This window comes from Embiotoca jacksoni, unplaced genomic scaffold (genome assembly GCF_022577435.1).
Source record: "Embiotoca jacksoni isolate LCO1_2020_lvr unplaced genomic scaffold, fEmbJac1.0.p SCAF_10, whole genome shotgun sequence".
NCBI classification, from domain to species: Eukaryota; Metazoa; Chordata; class Actinopteri; family Embiotocidae; genus Embiotoca; species Embiotoca jacksoni.
Genome location: NW_027185230.1, coordinates 309,796 through 336,753, shown reverse-complemented (window position 1 = coordinate 336,753; position 26,958 = coordinate 309,796). Strand labels below are relative to the sequence as shown.

The following is a 26,958-nucleotide window of genomic DNA, read 5'->3' as shown; positions in this document are numbered from 1 at the left end:
AATTACAGAAATGTGGACTGAAAACAAGAACTTCTTTAAAATGACATGAGACTAGAACTTGTTTTAAATTATTTTAGACCTGAACTTGTTTCAAATGACTTGAGAACTGAACTTAAACTTAAATTACTCTTGACTTCATGTTTGATTGTATTGAGATTTGACGACTTGTATAAATGTATATTTTCAAAGGACTTGAGACTTGAACTTGTTTTAAATGACTTAAAAATCAAAATGATCAAAAATGACGACTTGAATCCCTTTCAAATGACTCAAACTTGTTTCAGATGACCAGGAAATTAACGTAACCCTCTTGTAGTTGACCTCGACCTTTCTAAAATGAGATCAGACTTGACTTTAACGGTTCTCAAATGACTTGCAACTTGTCTTGACCTTTTTAAAATGGTAAAATATTTGACCTCATTTTGCACTTGATTTAATTTGTCTGAAATTACTTTTGACTTGACTTGGACTAGTTTTAAATTACTTGAAAAGTAAGTTGAACCTCTTTCAAATGACCTGACACTTGACAAAAGCTTATTTTCAGTTGACTTAAATGCAGCTCTGGTTTAAATCACATATCTGGTTTAAAGAAAAATATAAGGGTTATTTAAACTCAAAATCAAAAATAATGTATTTATTTTATTTAATTATTTAAAGGGAATTCCTTTCTTTATTACTAGTGCAGTCGCTCAGAGTAAAAAAAAAAAAAAAAAACACAAAAATCATTAATTATTGGAGGAGGAAGAGGGGAGCGGAGAGGACACTACACTCCCCTCTTCCTCCTCCAATTACTCCTTCTCTGCTGATGCTGTAAACTCTAGCCGCCCCTTAAAGTGAAAAATGACTTTTCCTAATAATAGTTGTGTCCAATTTGTCTCTAATTGTGGCTTCTACAAATTCTGTTTGATATTTATCCACTGCTCCTTGTGACTGATAGCTTTAATTACGAGCACCACTTCGACAAATCGTTCACAAACCTACCAGCTCTGAAAACACAAGTCCCCCCCCCCCTTCTTCTTTCTCCTCTTTCTCCTCCTCCTCCTCCTAGTCATTATAGCTGCCTAGGATACTGCCTGCTAAACCATAATTGGTGTTTATCATTGTGTCAGAGTTACTCCACTTTTTACAAATTAAAAATGAAGCCCATTAGAGTAAACTACATGCGAATTGATATCCAAGACTAATTTTGCGAGGGTGTTTTACAGCATTGGACTAAGATTAATTTACCCTGGCGTTTAATATGTATATTTGTATTTGCACATGAATGTACCCAGGTGATTATTCATTAATTAGCATATGGAAATGAGCATGTAATATGAATAAAGGAGAGAGGGTTGAAAAGACTGAGACAAAATAGGAAGACAATGAAAAAAAGAAACATGTGCTAATGAGATGAGATCAGAGTTACAAGGAAGAGATCAGCGATGAGGGCAGAAAAAGGAGAAGAGAGAAAAGGGAGGGGGGAAGGGAGTGCTTTACCTGCCTGGGCAGGTCCCAGCATGGTTGGGACAAACCATGCTGATTTATTTGTGGTTTTCAAACTGAAAAATATGGTGACTACTTTTTGGAAACATCTAATTTCTCCTTTTTTTAAAGAACATTTAAAGTGAGAAAGGGACCATCATACTCAGTGTAATATCTATAACGCCATGTGTTGATCTCTGTGTTTGAGGTTTATTGAGTCTTCATCAAATGCTTCTTTGTAAGGATTGTAAGGTGCAGTCTCCATAACCTCTGTGAGGGTACAAAAACAAATGAATGTCATTAGCAAGAACAGTTGGCAGTGGAACATATACTGTGAGCTTGCTAAATTATTATATATTATAAGAAATGTACATGATAGATATATCTTCATGTACAGTATAAAGATGACAATGTTTGGGGCATTTTTCAATATAATGCACCACCAACCACTACAACCTCAATGATAAGCTGTGAGCGGGAACGACTGGATAGCTGAGAAGTTTAAACACCCAGGCCTACCACATTGGCAGAAATGCATTGAGTTTGGTTTGATTCCTGGACCGGCTGGACCAGTATTGTCATTACCCTACATTTCCTGCCTCTGTACTAAATAAGGTAAATATGAAACAAACAAAAACTCAATAGATAATAAACTCTTTGACAACAGCTCTGAAAAAAATATCAACTTTGTATATTTATGACAGAAATACTGTTTTGGATTACATTGGAATGCAAAAGTGTTCATAGTAAAGTGTTTAGTTCACTTCATTAATTTTTAAAATCAAGTTCAACTTTGATTGGCTTTGCGTTTTATAAACAAGGCCACAGAAGAGTTGTGGTGCGATTTTGGCGTAATAATCAAACCACATTACCCCAACTTTCGGCTTCATCAGTGATGCTCACTGGCCTGGAAAGAAGTTTTTTTAGATATACAATCACGGGAAAAGGACCACTGCCAAATGGTGAAACCATTTTTCTACGCATCACAAACCCTCATGCAATAAAACTGAGAAAGATGAAAGATTTGCTGCCTTCAAATGGAATTTTCAGCTCATGGTTACAACAGGAAGTATGCTTGCCGTTCAAGTGGTTAAGTCATAAGAACGCTATGAGGCAACATGGATGTCTAGAAGCCACAGCAACTAACAATTTAGCAAACTAGCCAGAGGGTAACGTAATGCAGAAAATACAAAGGCACAATGACAGAGGGAAGAAAATATTTTCCTCACACATATTATTGAATTACAACAACAACAACAAAAACTATTGGACTAAAATTACACTATTAACTTACTGTCCAATGAAAAATGAACTTCCATTTCCACCGCCATTTCTGGAAAGGTCAGCAAACACATCACAACTCATGAACTCTAAGCTTTCAGAAAATTCAGAAGTCGCAAATACCAGAAGATGAACTCTTTTCGTGAACACGGTAAACTTAATCCCAATTTTAAGCCAGCATTTGTGACTTTTGCCACCCACCTTTAATGAAACCCCTTCTGTAGTAGTATTAAAAAAAAAGAAAAACAAAGTTTTAACAGCTATTGTGGCTATTCTTGTTTCTCCTCTGAAATCTACTGACAGCCCTTTATCTCTCAGAGCCTCATATCAATGTAAATTCACTCAACTCTATGTCTCTCCTCTGCCTACCAGCTAATTAGACCTGTCGATTCAGACGCGACCCTTCAGAGTACAGACCAGCACAAAAGCTTGTTTATTCTGCAAAGGGCCCATGCTAATCAACCACTTGTAGCTTTTCAAAGACAAAAGCCCGATATTAGCATTTTTGTTATGAGATATGAGTTGATTTGTTTTTGTCTTCTCTTCCAGTCTCTGTCTCTATTATGTCCGAGCACCACGAGTAGATACAAAGAGAGCCTCCTTGTGTGTAAAGACATTTTGTCTGGAGTTTGGCACTGCACGTTGAGTGGCCTCTTTCTTTGACATATAAAAGCAGGAGGTTTTGGCTTAAATCCACAGACATCTAGACATTTTCTGCAGGTTTTTATCCTATCATCGACTGGGTCTATCACAGAACACATGCAGATGGAAGGATGTGTGTTTGAAGTTAAAGAAAAAAGCAGAACATAAAAAAAGTTGAAGTCTCATCCCTATCTCTTTCTCAAATCTGCCTGTTATCTGAATCCTCTCATGTTGTTGCTTTTACTCTCTCTCAGACCTCTCCTTGTTCTCACATCCTCTCCTGATGATGTCTCTTCTTTCCTAGCTGCCAGTTCAGCCACCTGGTCGAGGAACGGCGGACAAGGAGCATCGTCGCCAAACTACGAGGCTCCACTACATTCTCTGGTAGACACACACTGACACATAAATACTTATAGATGGTGTATTATACATATGTCAATTCATCCATCTTCCCATTTTATCTTGTTTAAAAATTGCAGACAGCAGATAGTATTGTATTTTTGTTTGCTTCCTACACTGGAAGTTGTGCCATCATCACAATAGTGTTGTGTTTAATATGCTCATTTAAATTGCTTATACTAACTTCCATAATTCTCTGCTAAAGTTAAAAACTTGTAAGAACTGGTATGTGGAGAAACAACTTCACCTTTTCTGGAAAGGATTATTTAAGTTGCTCAATGCTGTCTGCAAAACAAACTGCATTCGATTCACCAAGCAGAAATCTCAGAAAGAAATAACTAATAACTTCAATAAAATAAGAACTATCCACATGGAGATAGTGACCCTTACTGGCCCTTTAAACCTCTTTTTAAAAAAAACATAGTGTCCTTTTGAAAAGGAAACCTTTCTTTCACGTCAGTCTGATACATTTGCTTTGCTTTTAGTTTCTCTTTTCTACTTCTGAAGTAGAGATCAGAGATACACATTTTCCATGCTGCCTTAACTGGTTGAACATTTTGTTTCATAAAGATTTTCATTCCAACACACTCAGATAGTCCTAACTATATTAGATTTTTCTTGTTTTTAACAAATTCCATAAAACAAAACAAGACCAATATGTTACCGGTTTTCTACGGTGACTGCACTCTGGCCCAAGTCCACTGCTCCTACTTCTGATGTAAATCTTTGGTTACGTGTAGTTTCATATTTAAAACAGTCTTTGTAAATTACTAAAACAGCTAGGCACCGCAGTTTTTCAATCTGAAAGAAATTGTACATTTGTTGGCAACTATTTTCTTGAAGTTAGTGAGTATTTGTGGCAGTGGAAAGGTGTATGTTTGACTGAGTCCACATTAACTACGGTGTTTGTGTTCAGGGCAATGAAAGAACATGTTAGCCAGTGCAACAGTGTGGCTCACTAATCTGTTTTGATAGTTTTAAGACAACAACAGAGCTGCAAAGGATTACAGTATATTAATCTTTGGAAACAACGTACAACAATTACGGTGACAGATGTAGAAAAACATGAATCCTTTCTGAAGCTACGAATAAATCATAGCTATCAGGTTATTATCTGCTTTTCTGTTTCATCAAAACGTCACTCGCGGATGATTGTTGATTGTCAGGACTGCTTCAGTTCAGAGAGCATTTCGCGTGTCGTTTATCTCTTTCTGTATTCTCTCACTCTGCAGCAAAGTCGTATCGAGGACCGTTTGGAGCGTTTGGACGATGCCATCCATGTATTGCGGAGCCACGCGGTGGGACCATCGACGGGTATGGCCAGCGGTCATGGCGACATGCACAACCTCATCGGAGCAGCACATACGCACAATGGCGCCATGGGTGCTCTGGGCAGCGGTTATGGGACGGGACTGCTATCCGCCAACAGACACTCCCTCATGGTAGGACCTGAGTCTTTTAAGTAAAACATGCACATCACATTTTAGGCTGAAACCTTGATGTTTGATACCAGCCAACCTTAATACTACTATAAAACACTTACTTGACTTTTGGGCTCATAAAACCTGAAGGACTTGAGAAAGGATTGGGAACTTAGGTCATTTTATGTTTTACTGCAGCTACTTTTTTTTTTTTATTTAACAGAAAGGAGTCCTTAATTTAATAATGCTTCTTTGTCATGGAGTTTGACCAGTAAGGCTGGAGCTGAAAAATTAAGTAGAATTACTACATAGGGAAATCAAAGGCATGAGTATAGACTGAATTTTGGACTTCACATAACTGAAAAAAAAAACTCAGAGAGGAAGCAGGTGAGGAGAGAAGGTTCAAACTGAAAACGTGAAGTCAGACAGCAGTAATGTTTTCCATATTTAGGACTTAAGGCTCTTTTTGTCAACTTGAAATAATTAACATAAAGAACTAAACAGCTATGTGACATAAGGAGATGTAGGAGGGCGAGTGAGAGAGAGGGCCTTATGAAATACAGCGTACAGTATAAACACATCCAGATGTCTGAACATGTTCAGTCACACCTATGTCGTTTTGAAGTCTGGACTGTGTCCGAAATTAGCCGTTTTCCACATAGTTTTCGCCATCATTCCTGTCAACAATAATCATATGAAGAGAGTTTTAATGAATCAGTATTTAGGCACATCTTCAACTTGTGCATATTAGCTGGTGTACTGATAAAAGCATATTGCGATAATGTGTCAAAAGTTCCATGGAAACAGATGCACAATGAATCCTGACGTTCGTGAAGCATGTGACCATAGAGTTTTAAGGACACCGGTGAGGAAACTGGAACTCTTGTCAACATGAATGCATGAGACAAACTTAAATGCTGTAATTCCATCACATTTTCATTTGTTTACATTTGACTTATGTCAATGATGTTGTTTTGCACTCTTCCCTGTCCCACTGTTTAATCTGATGCACAGTGCGGCTAGTCAGCTAGTGCGGTGATGCAGTCGCATTTTTCTGTAGTGATTCTTTGAACATTTCAGCTAAATTTGAATGAAAAGACTAATTGCTAAGATTTGGGAACACAGAACACTGACACAGTGACTCTGTGTGAGTGGTCAGATGGATCAGATGGGCTGTAATAAAAACAACAGGTTCATTTATCACACTTCACTTCCCCAAACAGACAAATAAAGCAAACACAAAAATACCAAATATTTTTTTAAAAATTGTGTCAAATATGAGTATAAACAAAATATTTTGGGGAACAAAACAAAACATTTGAAGACGTTATGTTTTATTCAGCAAAGCTAATTTGTACAGGTTTTTAACATCTCATTGGCTGAATTATGAAGGGATTCAATAAAAATAAAGAAAGGATTAATTGACAATGTAAAAAAAATCATTAGGTGCAGTTTAGATAATGTGGATAATCTGTCTGATTGTATGGTAGCTTGTGGTTTTTTTTTAGTCGCGTTACCGTTTTCCCACATCTTAGCCAGTTGGTTGGTGAGTACAGTGTGGTTATTACTGATAGAAATAATGGACACTACATAGTTTTTGGTCCAGCAATGTTGTGTTGTGTCTATAATGGACACAGCAGGCTGTAGGGAATAGCAGCAGTACTGCACTGTGTTCTCACTACAGTAGTTCAAGAGCGTTGTCCCTTTGTCTCTGTTCTTTGTTAAAGTATTTACTTTGAAGTGTGGTTTTCTAAATGGAGAACACCTGTGTGTCGATGTGTGTGTGTGTGTGTGTGTGTGTGTTTTGGCCGACTCCCTCAGAGATTATCTTCTTCTCACGCATGTCTGTCCAGCTGTCTCTCTCTCCTGCAGCTCAGTATTGCATCATTGTCCTCTCACCTTTGTCTGTCTGTCTAAAGTACACCTACGTACGTGGGTGTACTTTATTGTCCTTTACTGCTTCTTTGCTCTTGAAGTTGCGCTAATCTAATAAACTGTACACTCATTGAGCATATGGGAACCCCTGGGCAATCTAGTGTAATACAACAAATTCTATTGTAACAAAACTGTTGTGTTTTTGGTTTTTGATGACATTGTCAGAAAAGTTATGTTTCTCGTTCATTAGGTTGCAGTGGATGGTGGCGGTGTACTGTAATACTTTGTGCACTACATTACCATGCATGAAAGGGACAACATGTTTCTAACCCTACCCTGAGTGCAACCCATTAGATTACACCAGATTGCATACATATAAATTAATCAAATTATGATGTAAAGATGTGTCACCTTGCAACACACAGAGATCATCCACCCACTCAGCAGATCTGCAGAGCATTTTAGCCTCTTTCAGCTCTCAGTTTGAAACCACATTGTTTATCTGGTTCAGTCTCAGCACTCTCACTGACCCTGTCACCGGCAGCAGCAGCAGGCAGCTGATTTCAGCGAACAAGTTTAGATAAAGCCACTGTACGCTACCTGTCCAGCACCAAACTGCAGTCACAGTTAGCAGCTGCAACTCCAATCGTGGCTCTGTGTTTAACACTTAAACCATCTGCTTTATACAATAATGATAATGTTCATAAGGTTAGTGGACAAAAATACTGATTAATGCAGCATTAAGAACATAAAGGGTGGAAAGAAAGTATTAGGTTGTAAAATTACTGAAGACTAATGGGAAAATTTGTGATTGATCTGTGGAGGAAAGAAACAACATGGCACTGTTTAGTTTTATGTAATGATTTAAATAGTAGTGTGGAGAAATAAGACAAAAAAATGCATTATGTTGATTTATTTATGTAGCAGTTTTGTCTCATCGCCAAATTACACATGAAGTGACTTCTCAATTAGCTGACTTCTCCAATAGCCATGTTTTACATACCTTAACTTTTCCTCATAATATCAAGATCTTGTGTCATAATTTTCAGACGTCATAATTATGAGATGTTTTTTTTTCCTTCTTTGATTGCGCTTCCATCAAATTATCCAGGATAGAACTTTGAAATGGGAAGAAAATATCTCTGGATACCCTCACTTCTCTTCTCCACCGTTTGAGGGTTTACATTTATGTACCTTGTCGTTCACACACATGCACACACACACTCACTTTGTGTAGAACATAAACAGGAAGTTTAAAAGGAAGCGACCCCACAGAAGTACAGAAAAAAAAAAGAAACAAGTGGAAAATAGAAATAATGGAGTCAGAGGAAGAAGTGATGTCATCTCTAAAATGACGCCATTGTGTTTGCACTGAGACTGTTTTCTCATACTTACATTCACTCTCTCCCCCTCCTACTTGTCTGTTTCTTTCTTTCTCTCTCTCTCTCTTTCTTTCTTTCTTTCTTTCTTTCTTTCTTTCTTTCTTTCTTTCTTTCTTTCTCTCTTTCTTTCTTTCTTTCTGTAACTTGTCTTCATTAATTTTTATTTTATTTCCACTCCATATGTCTGTATATTTGTTTCTATACTTGTTCTATTTACTCTCGTGCAGATGTAACTACTCTCTCTTCTTCTGGGTTTTGTCATGCTCTCTCTCTCTCTCTCTCTCTCTCACACACACACACACACACACACACACACACACACACACACACACACACACACACACACACACACACACACACACACACACACACACACACACACATATTTGCCTTCAATAACTGCATATTTACCTTGTTACATACTTTCTATCACTTCTGTTTTCACTTCCTGTAGGGGTACTGAGCTCTCTCTCTCTTTCCATCCCCCCCTCTCTCTACACACACACAGACACATACACACAGCTGTATGTAGTTTGGCAGTGTTAGGCAGAGACGCCTGCAGGCTGAGGTCATAACTCTGGGAAAACAGGTGGTAGACTGATGTGGGAGAGAAAGAGAGAGAGAGAGAGAGAGAGAGAAAGAGAGAGAGAGACATACACAGGCATGAATGAGTGCATCATACATACACGTTAAAAAACATAAACACAGAAGGAGATGCGAACATTATGTTCCAACATTATACTTCAGGCATGCTGTGTGTTCATGAGTCAAAGTGATTTTGGACCATCATTGGGCTGATACGAAAGCAGTTTGCTTGCAGCATAACACCCTACAAACAGCAAGGACAGAGTGACGTGACAGTTAACTTAATGTGATTGGATTTAAAAGAAACTAAAGAGGAAGAAAAGACATGACTTTCCAGACTCTCCATGAGGGTTTTAGAATATGTTTTCTGTTCTGCTGTCTGCCTCAGATGATGTGTTTAAGTCACGGCAGTTATTTTACTGCATCCCAGCTCAGTTTGCAGGGTGACTCTAAAAGGAGGGGAAGGGTGAAGAGAGAGAGAGATCTCCTCCCTTCTCTCCATTAGGCAGGGTTACAGTAAGTGAAATGGATCATAATCTGCATCACTTTGCTGTAAAACACTCAAATGCTTTTTAATACCCTGTCTACATTAAATTGACTCTCATAAGCTGATGGAAATCCACTGCCCCAATCTTCTTCCGTGCAATAGTACTAAGTGAAGGGAAATCTTAACACTACGACGTGCAGTGATGTTTTAGACACTAGTGCCCCTCCAACAAATCCCTGTACCTTAAAATTCTTGCCTTTGCAGTCAAGTAGAGGCTGTAACATAGCAGATTATTGACTATAGTTTTGGAATGGTATTGTCAGCTGTAATGTAGGCGACATGCTTATAGCCACGTAATGTTATGATGAGTGAAAACAAGTGAAAAAAAAACTGAAATTGTGTGTTCCTTTTCTTTTCTTTATTTAGATTAATTTCTTCTGCAGCACTCAGAGCAGTGGGTTAGTTAGGGTTAGTCTAATGATTCATATTTCATTTTAGCTTTATTCAGTGATGCAATGATAAATAAAAAGATGTATAAACCCAGATGGTGGTCACAATAAACAACCGCAATTATCATAGCATTCGTTTCTGTTTTGAATATGAATCATCTTTATATTGCATTCTTTTGGGCTATATTGTTTATTTTTAACGTATATATCTTCCTAAAAGAAACAAATTACAGAATTGTATGCTAATATATAGCACTAGAATATGATAATACCACTGTTTCAGCACAGCTTGCCTGCTCTCTGTATTTGAAAGCTGTGTGGCGCTCTATGAATATTTATAGGTAAAAGAGGTTAGGATCATTGGACATTTGTGTTCAGCCTCTTGTTCATAAAGATAATTAGATAAATAAACTTTAACAACCTTGATAATTGGTTGATACAACATGGCTTTGAGTCCCTGGAGGAGCAGTGAAAATACACAAATCTCATCTCTTTATGTACAGAAGACCAACTGTGACCAAAAGATGTTTTGTTTTTTTGTTCGTTTGTTTTAATAAATACATATTTTACTATCAATAAGTAAAATGAATATATATACTTAAAGAGGAAATTATAAATAGTTAGACATGTAATGTGAAAGGATAAATACAATTAAAAATGTCCTTGATCTTAGATTCAAAGAAAAAAGTGTTTTATATATATAAATAGAAATAAAAACAATGTATCTCAACTGTGACTAAAATAAATTGATAAATACATATAACACTACTAAAAAGCAAAATATGTAAATGAAACATACTCACAATTAAAAAGAACAAATAATTAATGCCCAATACTACAACAGTGTGACGTTTTTTTTAAATCTACATAAAAAAGGATACATGAATTATAAAAGAATAGTTTGTCCCAAAAACAAACATAATAATAGCAAAATACCTTTTTCTTTTTCTATAGCTTTCATCTTCATCTTACATTATTCTTGAAGGTTGCTCAACTCTTGTTAATATCCACCAAGTTATTAAGAATAACTATAACATTTAACATGATCAAGATTTTTTTTTTTTTTAAATTGACATAAAATATGCCCAAATCCTACAATCTTAGATTTAAAAAGAAAACTGGCCAACTGGTGGGTAAGTATGTAAATGTCAATTTTTTTTTTCTGTCAATGTATTGTTTACGTTTAAATTTCATATTACAATAGTGTAAATGCTGTTTCAGTATTTACATTATTGTAATATGAAATTTCAAGAAAAAAAAAAACCCCTTTTTTTTTTTTTTATTATTTGCTTTGACAAAAAACTATTCACCACATAAGATTTTTCCACATGAAATATTTTCCTTTCTATTACTTCTATTTTACTCTGTTTCATCTCTTATTTTTAACGATATTTTGCATGACAACGGAGTCTGCTGTCTTTCACTCATGGAAAAGGTAAAAAAAACATCCATTGGAAACTGTTGCTGTATTTTTCCTTCTATGGAAGTCCAACCTCAACAATAAGCTCCTGTGTGTGTGTGTCTGTGTGTGTGTGTGTGCGTGTGTGTGTGTGTGTGTGTGTGTGTGTGTGTGTGTGTGTGTGTGTGCGTGCGTGCGTGCGTGCGTGCGTGCGTGCGTGCGTGCGTGCGTGCGTGTGTGTTTGTTAGGGGTTGGACTAATGTAGAGTCCAGTCCAATGTATTTACTGTTTACATAGCAAATGCATTGCATGAAGCTTTCTACTTTCTTTGAAGTCTGACTATAGGATCTCACAATATTTTCACAATTTCATATTTAATTTGAGATCACAAATTAGCAGACCATGTTATTACAATACCTTTTTTAAAGTTACAAGAACGTGTCCTCAGTTTTCTTCTCAATTAATTTTCAACTACAAATAGATTTCATTCCTGCTCCTCGGAGAAGGAACTTTACTTCTAGTGAAGGGTTGTTGTGCTCTATGGTTCTCAGACATTTTTAGACAACCTTTAAATAAATTGTTTGTCAAGGCACCCTGAGCCACCCCAAACCTCAATATAATATACTGTGTATCTACACAAATGCCTGTTGGTGTTAAAATGTTAGCTTTAATATTATATTATTATATCAATATTCAGTGCAACCTAAAGAACCATATAAGTGTCCCCCCCCCCACTCTCTGATTACAGGTTAGAAAAGAAGACAAAAAGTTTACCTTTGATTCAAAATGACAAAAAAAGCAGTCCTACAGCATTTTGGTTACAATAATAAACCCAGAAGAAAATATTTTGGAATAGTCATGGTTAAAAACATGTTTGTGAACAGGAAACAGCGGCCACTGTTAAATGTTGTGTCAAGCCATCCATCCACCCCGACCTCGACCCCACGTGGACATTTTGGCTCTATAACCACTATGAACATGAGAGAGCAATGTTACCTCGACAACCTGCAACCCTGAGCCGTCATACGAGTTTTAAATAGTGCTTTTGATAATTATTGCTTTCCTCTACTCTTTTGTTATGTTTGAAAAAGTAATAGATGGTTAAAGTTATAGATCCTGAGTTATAAAATCTGTATTTGTGGTATCGTTGTGTATGCAACGATTTCAAATGGGACTTCCGGCTTCGTGTTATCTCCTCCAGCTCTTAATGTCTTTTTGCAGAGGTGTGTTTTTTTGGTCCTGAAGAATAGTTGAAAACGACACATGGAAATTGCAGAAATCCAGCCAGAAGGGGATAAGATATTACAAATTACAGTTTATATTTCTTCCTTCAAATATATTACTGCAGCAGCAGAGGCAGAGTTGTCCCTACTGTTTACAAGTGCATGACAAATCTGTCTGTGTGCGTGTTTGTGTGTGTGTCTCATCTCTTGACCCAGAAATTCTCTTCTTTCTCTTCTCCTTCATCTTCCTTTGTAATCATCGCTCTCACTCACACAAGGAAACACACATCCCACTGATCAACAACATCACAAATGACAGCTTTTACACTGTCTTTTTTATAACTTGCTTTATTGGAATAATATTTGTATTTTTCGTAAGCGGGGAAGAAAAATTACTTACAAAAGAAGTGAAAAGAATATAAAAGTGCACAAAAATGAGAAAATCAGCCAATAAACGTGTTAAGTAACTATTATTATCATAGCATTGTTTGAATTTTAAAGTTGTGATGAAGAACAGAAATCAAACCTCATACTTTTTGGATGTGTGAAGTATGGAAAACTGTTGAACACAAATTTCTGGTCAGACTTTTTGACATTTGCTGACTATTTCTTTAAATCAGGAAACTTTCCTACCCATAACTCTGTAACAGACTGATTTCCACTGTTGATTTGAATACCATCAGCCCATTCTGAATCATTGTCTGAAAGCACAAAGCCTCATATGTGGTGTAAACTGTTTTAAGGTACCAATACCACAGCAACAGTTTCTTATATTGTAACAATTCCATCCATTCATCCACCAGCAGCTGTTGGTTAAGTAGTGTTGAGAGATCAGGGTTAGGTTTAGAATGGAGGATGTTGGATGTTGACCCATTCATCCACCCCAACCTTTTATTTTGGTGCCATGTCTTCTTTCTTTTTAAACCTTTTGCAACTTTTGCATTTGATCAGCACCTTCACAAAAATAAATACTGAGCTCCAGTGTTTTAATTGGGTGTTTTTTTTAGTTTTGTTTTTTTTAATCAAACACTGAGTATCAAATTGACACCAGTATAGACATTTGTAACACTATAGTATACATTTACTATAGATATAGCTATATTAAGTAATATAGATAATATAGATTGTATAGATTTATACTGTTAATTTATCTAACAGTATAGATTTGTAACAATCCCCGCCCCTGCTGTACATTTTGGATGTCCTATTTGCTTTACTGTAAATACTCCGTTTTTAATGATTTATATTGATTTTGTTCCTTCAAAGCAGCCACTGGTTACAGTTCATTTCCATCAAAATCAACTTTCAGAAATGTGAAATTTGTAGTTGAGTATGTAAAGTTACATGATCCTTACATGAAAATGGAAGAACTTATAAATCGATTTTGTTCGTGCATTCAGAAATCTCCCTCTGTATTTTACACATGTTGTTCCGAGGATGTTGTAAAAAGAATGATGAATTTTGTCATTCTGGTGATAAGCAACCATCCCTCTAATTTTGGAGGGTCCTTGAAAGCACCAAGCACTCGTTCATTTTGTTATGTTGTGCTGTGATAATACAGTTAAGAGCCATGACAGTTTTTAAAAACTGTTTCTGCATTTAATGACGTTCTGACATCTAAGAAAAGAATATTCACTCTCCACTTTTCACAGCAACCATGTATCAATGATGTTTGTACAGTTGTCAGGATCTTTCATCGCTTTGACAAAAATCCGAACAAACCAAAAGTGTGATAACGTTGATGAGACGATCTCAACTCAAGGTCCCACACATATTTGTACAGCTTTCAACTGCAGTTTGCGACAATGTCTGAAAAATAGTCAAAAGTAAAAGTTTTTTACTGATGCTTCCATATTATTATGCCCATATAATTGGGGTAATCTGTCATCTAATCAGATACCTTTAACCCAGGGGTGTCAAACTCATTTTAGTTAAGGGGCCACTTTGATCTCAAGTGGGCCAGACCAGTAAATTCATAGCATAATAACGCATACATAACGACAATATTTCTCTATCTTTAAATCATTGGTGAAGGTTTTTGGATGATAAACCTTATTTTAAGGTCTTTCTACAATAAACTAGAAACATAAAGACCAAAGACTCAGACATCAGCCCACTGTTTATCTGCCTGGGCTCTCCTCTGCAGATTCCCTCGCTTTGTGACGCGTTTGACGTGAACCGCGTCACAAAGCGAGCAGCGAGCGCTTCAGCCTCCGGAGCAGACGTCGCATTTACGCTGTTTTTGAAGCAATTACTGGATCGATTAAAAAGACATTACAAAACGTTTGTACTCATAAACTTCCATATTCTCATAGAAATGCAATTTATGTCTTTCTGTAATTTTTACACTTAGCAAAGTCATCCGGCGGGCTGAGCTGGACCCCTGGCGGGCCGGGTCCGGCCCGCGGGCCGCGTGTTTGACAACCCTGCTTTAACCTGAGAGATAGTAGGAAAGTGGGCGTAGCTTTACATTTAGCAACTATCAGATTTACACCAGCAGCAGTTTAAGTGTAATTTATTTATATTTTTCTTCCCCGTCTGTCTCCTCATCTTCTCTCTTCATTGAACTAAATTAAGGAAGAGAGAAGGAAGGCTTGTTAAAATATAAAAGCCCTCCATTAAAAATGTATGCCATCCTCCCTGTCTCCCTCTTTGCTGCCATTTTACATTTGGGAATGCAGGCGGTGATGAAAGGCTGAAGACGGAAAGAAAAGGCAGAAAGAAAGGCGAGAGACAAATAATAAATAAGGGAACAAACAGACGCATGGACGGAATCGACAGAGGTCGCTCAGTTTGAAACACATACACACCCATGCACACACACACACACACACACACACACACACACACACACACACACACACACACACACACACACACACACACAAAGGGATTCGATTTTCAAAACAACTTTAATTACACTGGCTACTTTTATAAGCCACCAGTTTTGCCTATTTAAAAAAACAAATTAAGAAGCTGACACCTAAATTTGATCTCGAATCTGTTCCTAAAATTAACATAGTTTTAGAGCTCTGTTCCTTAAAACCCAGAAATCCCAACATTTGCAAAATTCTCGCCATTCTCTCAAACCCAGTCACATACGTCTAATAGCAAACAAGTCCCAAAAAGCCCCAGATTCACTGTTGAAGCAATATCACTAACACACAACCAGATCCATTAAGGTGTTCTGCGTTTTAATCCAGCCATCCATTATATATACTCGCTTTATCCTGTAGAGGGTCACAGAGGGTTGGACTTTATCCCAGATGACATTGGGTGTACACTCTGGAGAGGTTGCCAAATGTTTTGCATTTCTATCCCAAACAAAAACCAAAACAGGTTCAGAGCCCACAAAGTTGGTTTCTCTCAGGAACAACAAAGGAGTTGAACACAAAGCATGAACGGTGATGATATTATTAGTTGGTGCCTATTTAACAGGGAGAAAACAATAGAAAAGGTCTGTGAATGTAAACATTTAACATACCATCAATTTTTTACTCTGTTTGCCTCAATGTTAACACCTGCAAAATATCAAATTTAAATTGTTAATTGTTTAACTTCAAAAAGCTTTTCATTTTCAGTGACGCAACATTTCTTCTACAAATTGGACAAAATCTGTGCTGGTTCCCAAAGTGGCACCGTATTTTCTGTGGCAGAATGAAACCAGTTATAGAACCAAAACCTTACTGGTGGAAAAGAAGTTTGTGTGTCTGTTGAGTATATACGAGCTGATTTTGTCTCCTTATCTTGCAGACGAGCCCTGTTTCTAAATTACTTGAAAATCCTCTGTACTGTGCTCAAAGGGTGCATATGGTCCTACATTAAGTTAAATATAATCAAATTAAATAAGGAAAACTCTGCTGAGGCCAGGTAGTGTTACTCTTGCTAATGTTGAACTTATAGGCAGCATAGAGCTTTGTCTGAGATTTTACACCCCAAAGTCTGTTTCAAGGTCTTGGGGAGGATATGTAAAACAAAATGTGTAAACACTTGAGCTCACCAGACTTTTGTAGCCCGCTCCTTAACTCTGCTAAAGACTAGCAAATTAAGCATAGCACTGCTGACTGACTCTTAAATCGACATATTTCACTTATTCCTTTACTTAACCTTTCTTCGTACGAGGTAGTGGAAAGCAGGTTCATTGTCTTTTGTATGAGTGTCCGGTGCACAGACGGACAGAATATTATACATATTCAGATTTCAATTCCCGTTATGATAGGTTTGGGTGCTGGATCAATACTGTGAAAGTGTCAAAATGTTCATTACACAGAGAAATCCACACACTCCATGTTCAGCATCTGTGCTGTTTGGACTTCTTTAAGTTTGTAATGTCAAAAATTCGTACTCGTATCATATGTCTGTCGTCAACACGGCCTACTGTCCAACCTTTTAATGTATTAGAAAACACATAGCGGTCAGTCTGTCACGGAGCTAATAAGCAACAAGACCAAAGAAAGCGTGTGGTTGGCCTGGGTGTGCTTGAAAATATGAGACCTTTAAAAACTATTAAACTGCAGAAAAGATCGACAGATAAAATTAAAAAAGAGTAAGAGTGATTGCTGTTTCAACAATGCATTACATTTATGCTACATTTAAACCAAATATAATTGAATGCCAAGTTAACATAAACCACAAAAAGGATAAAATAGTAAATACATCAGACTTTGGATTGATCAACCTTTTGCATACTGTACATTTAAACATGAATTTGATCTGCACTTTATTTAGATATTTAGTTTATCGCTGTGACAAAGATTGATTTCAGTTCTCCTCCTTTCAACAAAAAATGGCATTAGCCAAATGGATACGTCACTGGCTGCTAATTGGTTCTGGTAAAATACCGACAAACCCCCTCCCCCCTCCCCCCCTACGCACCCACCAACACCAACCCAAACAGACAACAGCATACGTGAGCATGATGTCAGGCTGAATGAATGAAGTGAAATAAATTGGCAATTCAGTGTGATTATCACGCTGTTAAATATCCTCCACACAGTGTCCACGCTGCCTTTCAGCTGCCATTCAGCTGTGATTAGTGTTTAAAATCTTATATATTCATATTGAACCTTTTTACAGTATATATCTATCATGATTCATATCTCACAACTGCCCTGCTGATATGCTCAAAGTAAAACAAAGCTCAGGAAGGGGAGGATGAGACAGAGACCATTCTCAACCACAGGATGCCACGAGAAAGCTGGCATCACACACAACCCCACACACACACACACACACACACACACACACACACACACACACACACACACACACACACACACACACACACACACACACACACACACACACACAAAGAGAGCTCATCTCGTGCCAAAACATTGAGTCCCTGCTGGAAGCTGCTTGGTGCTCTGGGAATTAGAAATCCCACAATTAAACATATGGGCATTAAGATAATTGTCAGTTGTTGTGCTGTCATGTGTGTGTGTGTGTGTGTGTGTGTGTGTGTGTGTGTGTGTGTGTGTGTGTGTGTGTGTGTGTGTGTGTGTGTGTGTGTGTGTGTGTGTGTGTACCTTGCTGTATCCTAGCCATCTGTCACATGGATAGGATACAGCAAGGTACACACACACACACACACACACACACACACACACACACACACACACACACACACACACACACACACACACACACACACACTCATGTTCACCATACAGCATTTCCCTAAAAACATGAAAAACAAGGAAAAATAATTGAGTGAAGAAAAATAAAAATGAAAGAAAGAAAAGAAAGAAAAGCTGTAAATATACATGTCAGACATGCAAATATGAACTTGCACTGACACACACACACACACACACACACACACACACACACACACACACACACACACACACACACAAGCATAGAGAGTGTGGAAAACTAAATATATATGGAGAAATAAAAAAAACATCGGGAGGAATGCGAGTGTGAGATGGGGAGCATTACTGTCGAAGAAAGGCAGAGGGTGCCCTCAACAGGGCAAAGAAAGAACTGCAACATGTGCAAAGAAAGAAAGAAAAAAATATTTTCCAATATTTTTATTTGATATTGTTATCATGTCATGCGTTCAGACATTTTTAAACTAAGGTAATATTTTCCCTCTGCTGTCTTCACACAGAAATATACAAAATAATTTAGTAACACTTGGTCTTAATTTATTGATTAAAATGTGCAATAATCTACAAACAAACAGCAAGGCCAAAATATGAGAGTACATTTTTACATATTTTAAGTTACATATGTTGCATAGGTACAGAAATAAAATAAGCTGTAAAACAATATGCTACTGACAAGGGTCATAAGAAAGTCAGGTTAATTTTCATTTATAGCACAAAATCACCATCTGTTAATTTATTTGCACTATACCAACATACAAAATAGATATCTGAAAAGGTTACTAACAGACAGAAGGCATTTATGACAATTTCAGTATCAACATAACTGCAGACACTATTGAATGATCTGATCAGTACTGTAAATTCAGACAAGAAATTATTGCAGCACACATTACAAACTTATGATATGGAATATAGAATATAGAACAATAAATTTGCCCCTTAAATACAGGATGCTGATGATGTCAGTGGTTGATAGTCATAATAAAACCCATTAGACCCTCAGGAAAACACCAGAAATAACCAAAGTTAAACACAAGAGAGAACCTGGAGAGCATCTCACCTGCAGCAGGTTCAGACTACAACTAGACTTACAGTAGAAGTTTGAAGTTGAGTTACTGTGTTTCCAGGCACAAGCTGCAGACAGAATCAGACCAGCTGTTTGTTTGCATGAAAAGCCTTCTCACATCGTTTCTCCCTCCTCGATCTGCTCTCCAGGTGGGCTCTCACAGAGAAGACGGTGGAAGCGTGGGCAGTTTGCGTGGAGGACATTCGATGGCTGGTCAGGTGCCGGTGCCTCAGCTGCCAGTTCAGTCAGCCACCTCGCCGGACCTCAGCCAGCCTGACCCATACCGCGGTAAGACTCCTAAACATCAGTAACACACCGTCAGACAAAACTGTCTGAACTGTCTCTAAACAGCAACAGTGTGGGATTTTGCACAAAATCTCTGCAGAAGATACAAAAAAGTCCTCGTTATTCATATGCGTTTTTGTTTTGCCACCGATTTTTGGCTTTATGAACAAGAACACCGACCAGAGAAGGAAAGATACAGTGAGGGAAAAACTGCATCAGGATCTGTCTGTGTGTGTTTCTATGTAAGCACAGCCATCCTACTAATATCCCATCACGCAGTTGTACACATTCTCAAAATGAACATATCTCGCCACACATTATGATAATAGGAAGAAGATGTAACAATAAGTAAAGATGAGATATAAATGATGAGAAAAATGCTGTTGGAAGAACAATGGGAGATGAAGATTAAGGGGAAAAGAAAAGTCATGAAAAAAAGTACTAAGAGCACAAAAGAAAAATGAAAGAGAAGGAAGAATGGAACCATGACAATGGAGAAAGAGGAAATACCTGCTGTGATGTAGAAGAAGATCATTTCAAGACAGGGAAGACAACAACAACAAAAAAGCAATCCAAAAATACATAAAAGAAGAAAAAGAGAAATGAATGAAGATAGAAAAATTAGGGAAGAAAGAAGCGAAGAAGAATGAGATGAAAAAGAAAACCACTGAGCAGGAAAGGAGAAGACAAAGAGGAAGAAAGACAGTGTAAGATATAAAGAACATTTTAAAAGAGGGATAGGAAGGAAAAGATGAAACAGAAAAGGAAGATGAACTTTTTAAAAAAAATGGTTTCAAAAAAAGAAAGATTTATAGTTGATAATGAGGAAATTGTCTCTGAATCAGGTTCAGAAAGTTGAGAAGCACTTCACTGACCAAGCAGTAAAAAACTTAATGAGGAGGCCAAACAAATATACTGTGTGTGTCATGAATATGGAGGAGGAAAAGTGTATATGAGCACGCTGTGGAGCAAATTAGCCCTGAGCTCACTTTTAAAGGCTGAAAATGACTTTGCTGGCAGCAAAGTTCAGCCAGTGGCGACCACAGCCAAGTGTGTAATGAGGTGAGAGAGAGAGAGAGAAACACACACACTCTGGCAGAGGAAGAAGAAGCTGTTCCTTACTCTTACATCCGTTCAGAAGTATTATTTTCCCTGTCTCTCACACACACACACACACACACACACACACACACACACACACACACACATGCATACACACATACACACACACACACACACACACACACACACACACACACACACACACACACACACACACACACACACACACACACACACACACACACACACACACACACTCGGAGTTGGGGTATGTAGAAGCTTTAAATAAAGGGTACTAAAATGTTTTTGCCGGCAAACACACAATAACATTGGCAGAGCTGTGGTTCCCTTCTGTTTCTGCTTCTCTCAATTTCAAAACAAGAACAATGAACTTTAAACATTTGTATTATATCGATTGGTATGTTTTGGTTAGATTCATGCTACATTTAGACAGACAGACAGACAGACAGATAGATAGTTACTTTATTAATCCCCAAGGGGAAATTCTTTACACCATTTATATGCTCTTTATTCCACTTTTAAACACTTGTATCTCTCCACGGTAGGCTGTGGGTCATTTTATTTCATTATGTTACATATGCTGTTTAGTAAATTTATATTATTTCGTTTTTGTAATTTAAAATGGTTGGTTCACCCAAATTGTACACGGTGGATAACTGAAAATAGTCCAACTGGTGCAGTCATCCGATATAAAATTTCATGGGCCCCATTTCCGTACGCAAATCGAGTCAGGTTGGCATTTTGGTACAACACAAGGGGTGTTTTTACACACTTGTGGCCATTTGCAATTTTCGTAGATCTACTTCAAGATGTGCCTGTGCAGTGCAATTTTGGTATCAAATTTGTACCTTGCGGCTCTGCCAGATCAGACCAAGTCAAAGTGCAGTGCAGCTATTTTTGTGGCTTCAGTGGAGAGAGCGCACATCAACAGACCCATCCACCTACCCACAAACAGGTTCGGTGGATGCTCTACATATTTAATCCCACTTAGATGAATAAATAAAAAAAGCTTTTTTTAATGCAACCTTCAGTTAATCAGATAAAAAAATGAACTGACTCTTGTCTATTGAATTGGATGTGAATCAGGCAGTTGGCACGTCATGAGGCAATAGACAATCTCAGCTTATAAAATATAAAAAGCCCTCGGGTCAATACGAACAAATTTAAATAAAATTTGTTAAAGGGGGTGACAATTCAAAAGGCAAGAGGCACACTCAAAGCTCCCGATGCAATTTATTTATGAACACCACAACATCGGAGATGTTTCGAGCACATTGCTCTTTATCAGTAGTGTTAGTAAATTCATTTCATCAGGTTTTAGGTGTGCGTCATTTAATTTTGCTCACTCCTAAACATTGTTCCATCACAATCATCATTTCAGTATATTGGATGAGTGTTCTTTGCCAACTTTGAGATGTAATTAATGCCACTGTTTATAAGGTGTAGGTTTTTGTTTGAACTTCTTATATAAATGAGGGGAAGAGGCATTCATAATATTCATCTCCTCTTCCAAACAGATATAACTTTGTCAGCCAATGGAGGCCGACTTTTTGTACCATAAATTCGTTGATCACGAGTCTGAACCTTCCAGACAAGTATGTCAGTTTCCTGGTGTGTACAATAAAATTCTCCGGTTTTAAGGAGATGAGAGGAGCTGATTTGATTGGCCACGATTGAAGTCAGCTGTGATACACTTTCTTATTATCTATTCCTCCCACTTCACCACTGTATCGCACTGTGCCAGAGTTGCGCCTGCACTTGTGTTCATCAAAATACCAAACAAGTTGGACAAACTTACTTGAGCCCCTGGCACACCTGTGCCTGCACTGCGCCCAGGTGGATGAAAATAGGGCCCCTTGTGTTTTTGCTGAACAGCCACAGGACAGAGGTGCTGATTGGTGAAAGTTAAAAGAGAAACAATTGCTGTCGCAAAAGCCGCCTCGGGCAGCAACCCCTCATATTGAGCTTGCTGTCAAACAAAATTAATCTCTTGTGGAATCAGCTGCCATTAAAACATGCATTAAATTATAAAACTAATAAACGTCATTGTACTTTTAAACAATCCTCTCACTGTTTATGTCTTCAGATAGCAAATCACTGCACAGAATCCAGAGAAACAAAAGTTAGATTTAAGGCAGCACCCCACTCAACCTAAGTACAATACAATTTCAAAACAGTACTAATATGTGGATATATCTTTAATAATACCTTATTGCAATTTTTGCTAATTCCCGCTACAAAAAAGTCCATTTAAACTCTGTGAATGACATCGCACTTTTTAAGAAAATCCACCACACAATCAAGCATTTGTGTTTAAAACAATCACACGAAAACTGAGATGATTAGGAAAAACAAGTAAAATAGACCAAATGAGGGAGAAAAAAACTGTTAGTGAGAGTCTGTTATAGAACAGGATCTAGGAATACAGCAAAGATACACCATAACTGCTCGAGCTTTGGCAGAAAACTGTTCACCTTTCACAGCACTGCTCATTCTTAGAAGCTGATGGACAAATTTAATTTTCAGGGACTTTTGTTGTTTTTAGGGTTGAGCAACTCTTTCATTTTCCTTACAATGCACTGGCAGTTTGCAAACAGCATATAGGCCTACCAAGACTTGTGTCTCTATTTTGTCATTTATTTGTCTTAAAATCTGCTAGGATTTAGGCACAGGGTCACAACTATGGAAAAAGGCAGGAGGTTAGAGAAAGCACTGAACCAAAAGGCGGATGAAGAAAAAAGAGAGACAGTTGTGAGAAGAAGCATTAAGAATTAAAATTGACGTGCAGCCCCGAATTTGGTGTTCTTCTCCAACAGTGTCAGCCACTGTTTGTCTGGTATCAATCAGACAGTCTTAAGCACAAAGTTACTTTTCACAGTTTAATGTCTATTTTACTGCAGCTATTTATGCGCAAACAGATAGCCGATTGTGTGTAAGGAGACACGCACACACGCAAACACACAAACCAAACACAGGCCGTCACTCAAAGTTGCACACAAAATGCCTCCAGTCAGGCAGAAGGAGATTCAAAATGGCCGACAGTTGGCCGTATGTGTGTGTGTGTGTGTGTGTGTGTGTGTGTGTGTGTGTGTGTGTGTGTGGGTGTGGGTGTGTGTGTGTGTGTGTGAGTGAGAGAACAGAGTGCTTGAGTGTTTTGTGTTGACTGAGATGCTGGCAGTGTACCAGTGACGGATCCATACAGACATCAAATAAAGACTGCACTGTTTAGCGGAGGAGGGGACAGTCAGAGGGTAGAGACCCTTTACAACTCTCCCATGCCGCCATCTTGGAGGTCGACTGGAGAATTAGCTGTGTTCAACCAGGCTTCATGCTGCATTCACAACACGTCAGCAGAATGGAAAGAGGGAAAAAGCTTATGTATTCTGACTTTGGCATGATTTCAGGATTTTTATTCATATGCAACAAATGAAAGCAGATATAATAGTGGAGGATTCCTTTACCCCAGATTTATTTATCTTACTCAAAGGCAAAACTTACTCCAAAACCGTTAAAAGAGAGGGATCCTCTTCCTACAAGAACAGACATGCCGCAGATGTGTGTAGACTACAAGGCAATAATTAACGTAAATTCAAGTAATCTTCCTAATATTGGCAGGAGCTTGCAATTTTGCAAAATTCCAGCAATTTTTTTCACAAAAGAATTTCGCCAACAGAATCTCTGCTGAAAGTATAAATTGGTTAAGTAACCTTTTGAAGTGACAGGATTTGTAGGAACTGTGATATTATACATGGAATGAGGAATACTCTATGTTAGATTAGTTTTATACACTTCAAATTGTAAGAGACTACACTTTGTTTTTATGGATATAGGAGGCCTATGTGTTTAATTAACACTGATCAAAGAGCATTAAAGCTCTTATTTTAACATCAGATGTAGCCTTTTTTTTTTCTATATTTTCTATATTACAGATTTCAAAGATTTAATTTGAAAAGCTATGTCACTTTATGATTTCTTTTGTAAGTTTGAGCTCTGTGGTTCTGCAAGTTCAAAAAATGTATAAAAAAGATTCAAACTAAAATATGTCTGTGATGTGCAACATACTTCTTACTAAAGGAAGTGATTACATATTACTCTATATGCAGTTGTGAAAAAAAAGTATTCACAATTTTTGAATTTTTTTCTAAGTCAAGCAATAAACTCATAAAAGTACATTGACATTTTTGAGAAAATCCGACACAAAATCAAGCATTTGTGGTATCCTACTAATCACAACAAAACCCTGCTAAATCCTGGAGGGACTGGCTAACTTACTGTAGTTTTGAGCTATAGCTCACGATCTTCATTCAGACAATGCAGCTGGATCATATGATGAGCCAGCTTCAACTGTTTGCACCCTTAAACACTCTCCCTACTTCTGTCTCCTGCAGCTCTCTCTGGAGGCCTTCAGGGCCAGAGCACCTCCTCCATCAGCTCGGAGATCAAGTCAGAGGACGAGGGGGACGAGAACCTAGACACAAAGTCCCTGGACCCCAAGAAGGATGACCCTGACAGCAAGGATCTTAAAGCTCTTGATAGGTCAAGATCTAGGTAACCCCGCCCACCTCTCAGACGCTCGCTTCATTCAAAACCCTCAGCTGCACTGGGACACATGTTTTCCCCAAACACCTCGGCACTCAGAGACCTTCCTAAATCCACATGTAATTTGATAATCCAAAACCTCTGCAGGAATCAGAAATAGTTCAAGACTTTGCCTCTAAACTAACATGTGTCGCTCAAGACTTTCCTAGAATAGAACTGAGAAAAACATAGGTATTTACATGAAAAATCATGTGAAGAACCTTGTCTTGTCTCAATTCAATTCCATAAATACTTTTTCCACCACAAACACAAAACAACAACAATAAAATGTATTGGACTGTGTAAAGAAAATCATTTAAAAAGAGATAACATAAGGAAGGACTTGGAGCTGTAAGTGTTTTGGGAACCAGCCTTTGGACTTTGATGAAGTGACCAAGTGTGATGAGAAGCAGCTAAATACATCAGTTTGTACAGAGACTTTTTCTGCATTGAGTCTGACTGTCCACCAGGCATCTCCCCTTTTTTTAACACGGCTGCTGGTGAGTTTTTGAAACCATGACAGCGCTGTCGAGAGAGAAGAACGGAGGTTCCTGGTGGACATGCAGCTCCTGGTTTGGTCCCGTCAGTCTCTCCACGGCCTTGAGCCTGGTTTTAACTGTTTCTCACACAACAGAGTAGAGCCCACAGTCAATATTCTCAAAGAAGTGCTGTCTGACTACCTCGGGGCCGGGGAATCAACACCAACAGAATACACTGAAAAGGTTTTAACATGTTTTTTTAATGGATATAAACACTTGAGTGATAGAAAAATCTGAATGTTGTTTTTTCCCGTCCTGGATGCAGTTAAGCAGCCTTCACCCCTCTAACAATAAACGAGTTGTTTATCATGGTAACTTTTCACCAGGAGGATGAAACAAATCAGAAATATTTGGATCCCAAACCCAGAATTTGTACATGATGGTGGCGGTCATGTTGATTATGATAATAATGATGATGATGATGATGATGATGATGATGATGATGATGATGATGTTGATCCAAAAGGTTTTGATGAGATGACAAGGAACATAAATGAAAAATGTGGCCCATGCTGCGTTATAGGGTTTGGGAATGCTGTCATGTGATTCAGGAGACTTCTGTAGCCCAGTCCTCATCTGTGCTTGAGGCTAGCAGTTAAAGGCATCATTAGCCACCACTAGCATAGCACTCCTGAGACCTCATCACTTCTCAAAGTTAAGAACAAATGTCTACATTTATGAGGAGGTCACAGCATCATATCCACTGTAAATATCTTCTCAAAGTAGACAGTCTTTGGTTTCAGAAGATTACTTTGAAATACAATGGGTTACAGATTACTAGTCGCCCTGTTAAACATTTAATTAGGAATGTAAATATCTCACTTAGTTCATCAAAGTAACTTATTACATTTGATTACTTTTTGATTAGTAAAAAAATAATCAATTTAAACAAAGCAGTGTGAACCTCCCAAAAGTACTCAACACTGATGACTGTTTTAAATATATATTGAATTAATATTGTAATGTTTTGATTTTAAAACACAACCACCAAAACAAAATACAAATATGTGGATCACAACTGACTGCAGTAAAGAAAACAAATCTCCCTTAACCTGAAACCAAGTCGACATTCAAGTCAACTCCATGCTGAGTGATGATATAACTATCAACAGGACTGTGTACTTTTCAGTTTTTGGACACTCGCTCTTGAACGACTCTATGAATACCTCTTTGTCGGGACTGACG

General features: G+C 37.8%; 1 protein-coding gene across 9 annotated transcripts in view; it reads left to right on the top strand.

Moving 5' to 3' along the window:
- tcf4 (transcription factor 4) overlaps positions 1-26,958 on the top strand; it is a 238,810-nt gene that overhangs the window by 198,186 nt on the left and 13,666 nt on the right. For 6 of the 9 annotated variants that reach the window (XM_069160760.1, XM_069160750.1, XM_069160776.1 and 3 more), the window contains 4 exons: positions 3,692-3,771; positions 5,019-5,228; positions 19,438-19,576; positions 25,045-25,204. In XM_069160760.1, the coding sequence (XP_069016861.1) occupies positions 3,692-3,771; positions 5,019-5,228; positions 19,438-19,576; positions 25,045-25,204 (589 nt within the window). The remainder of the gene's footprint in view (positions 1-3,691; positions 3,772-5,018; positions 5,229-19,437; positions 19,577-25,044; positions 25,205-26,958) is intronic. The other 3 variants (XM_069160767.1, XM_069160785.1, XM_069160824.1) reach the window with 1 other exon arrangement.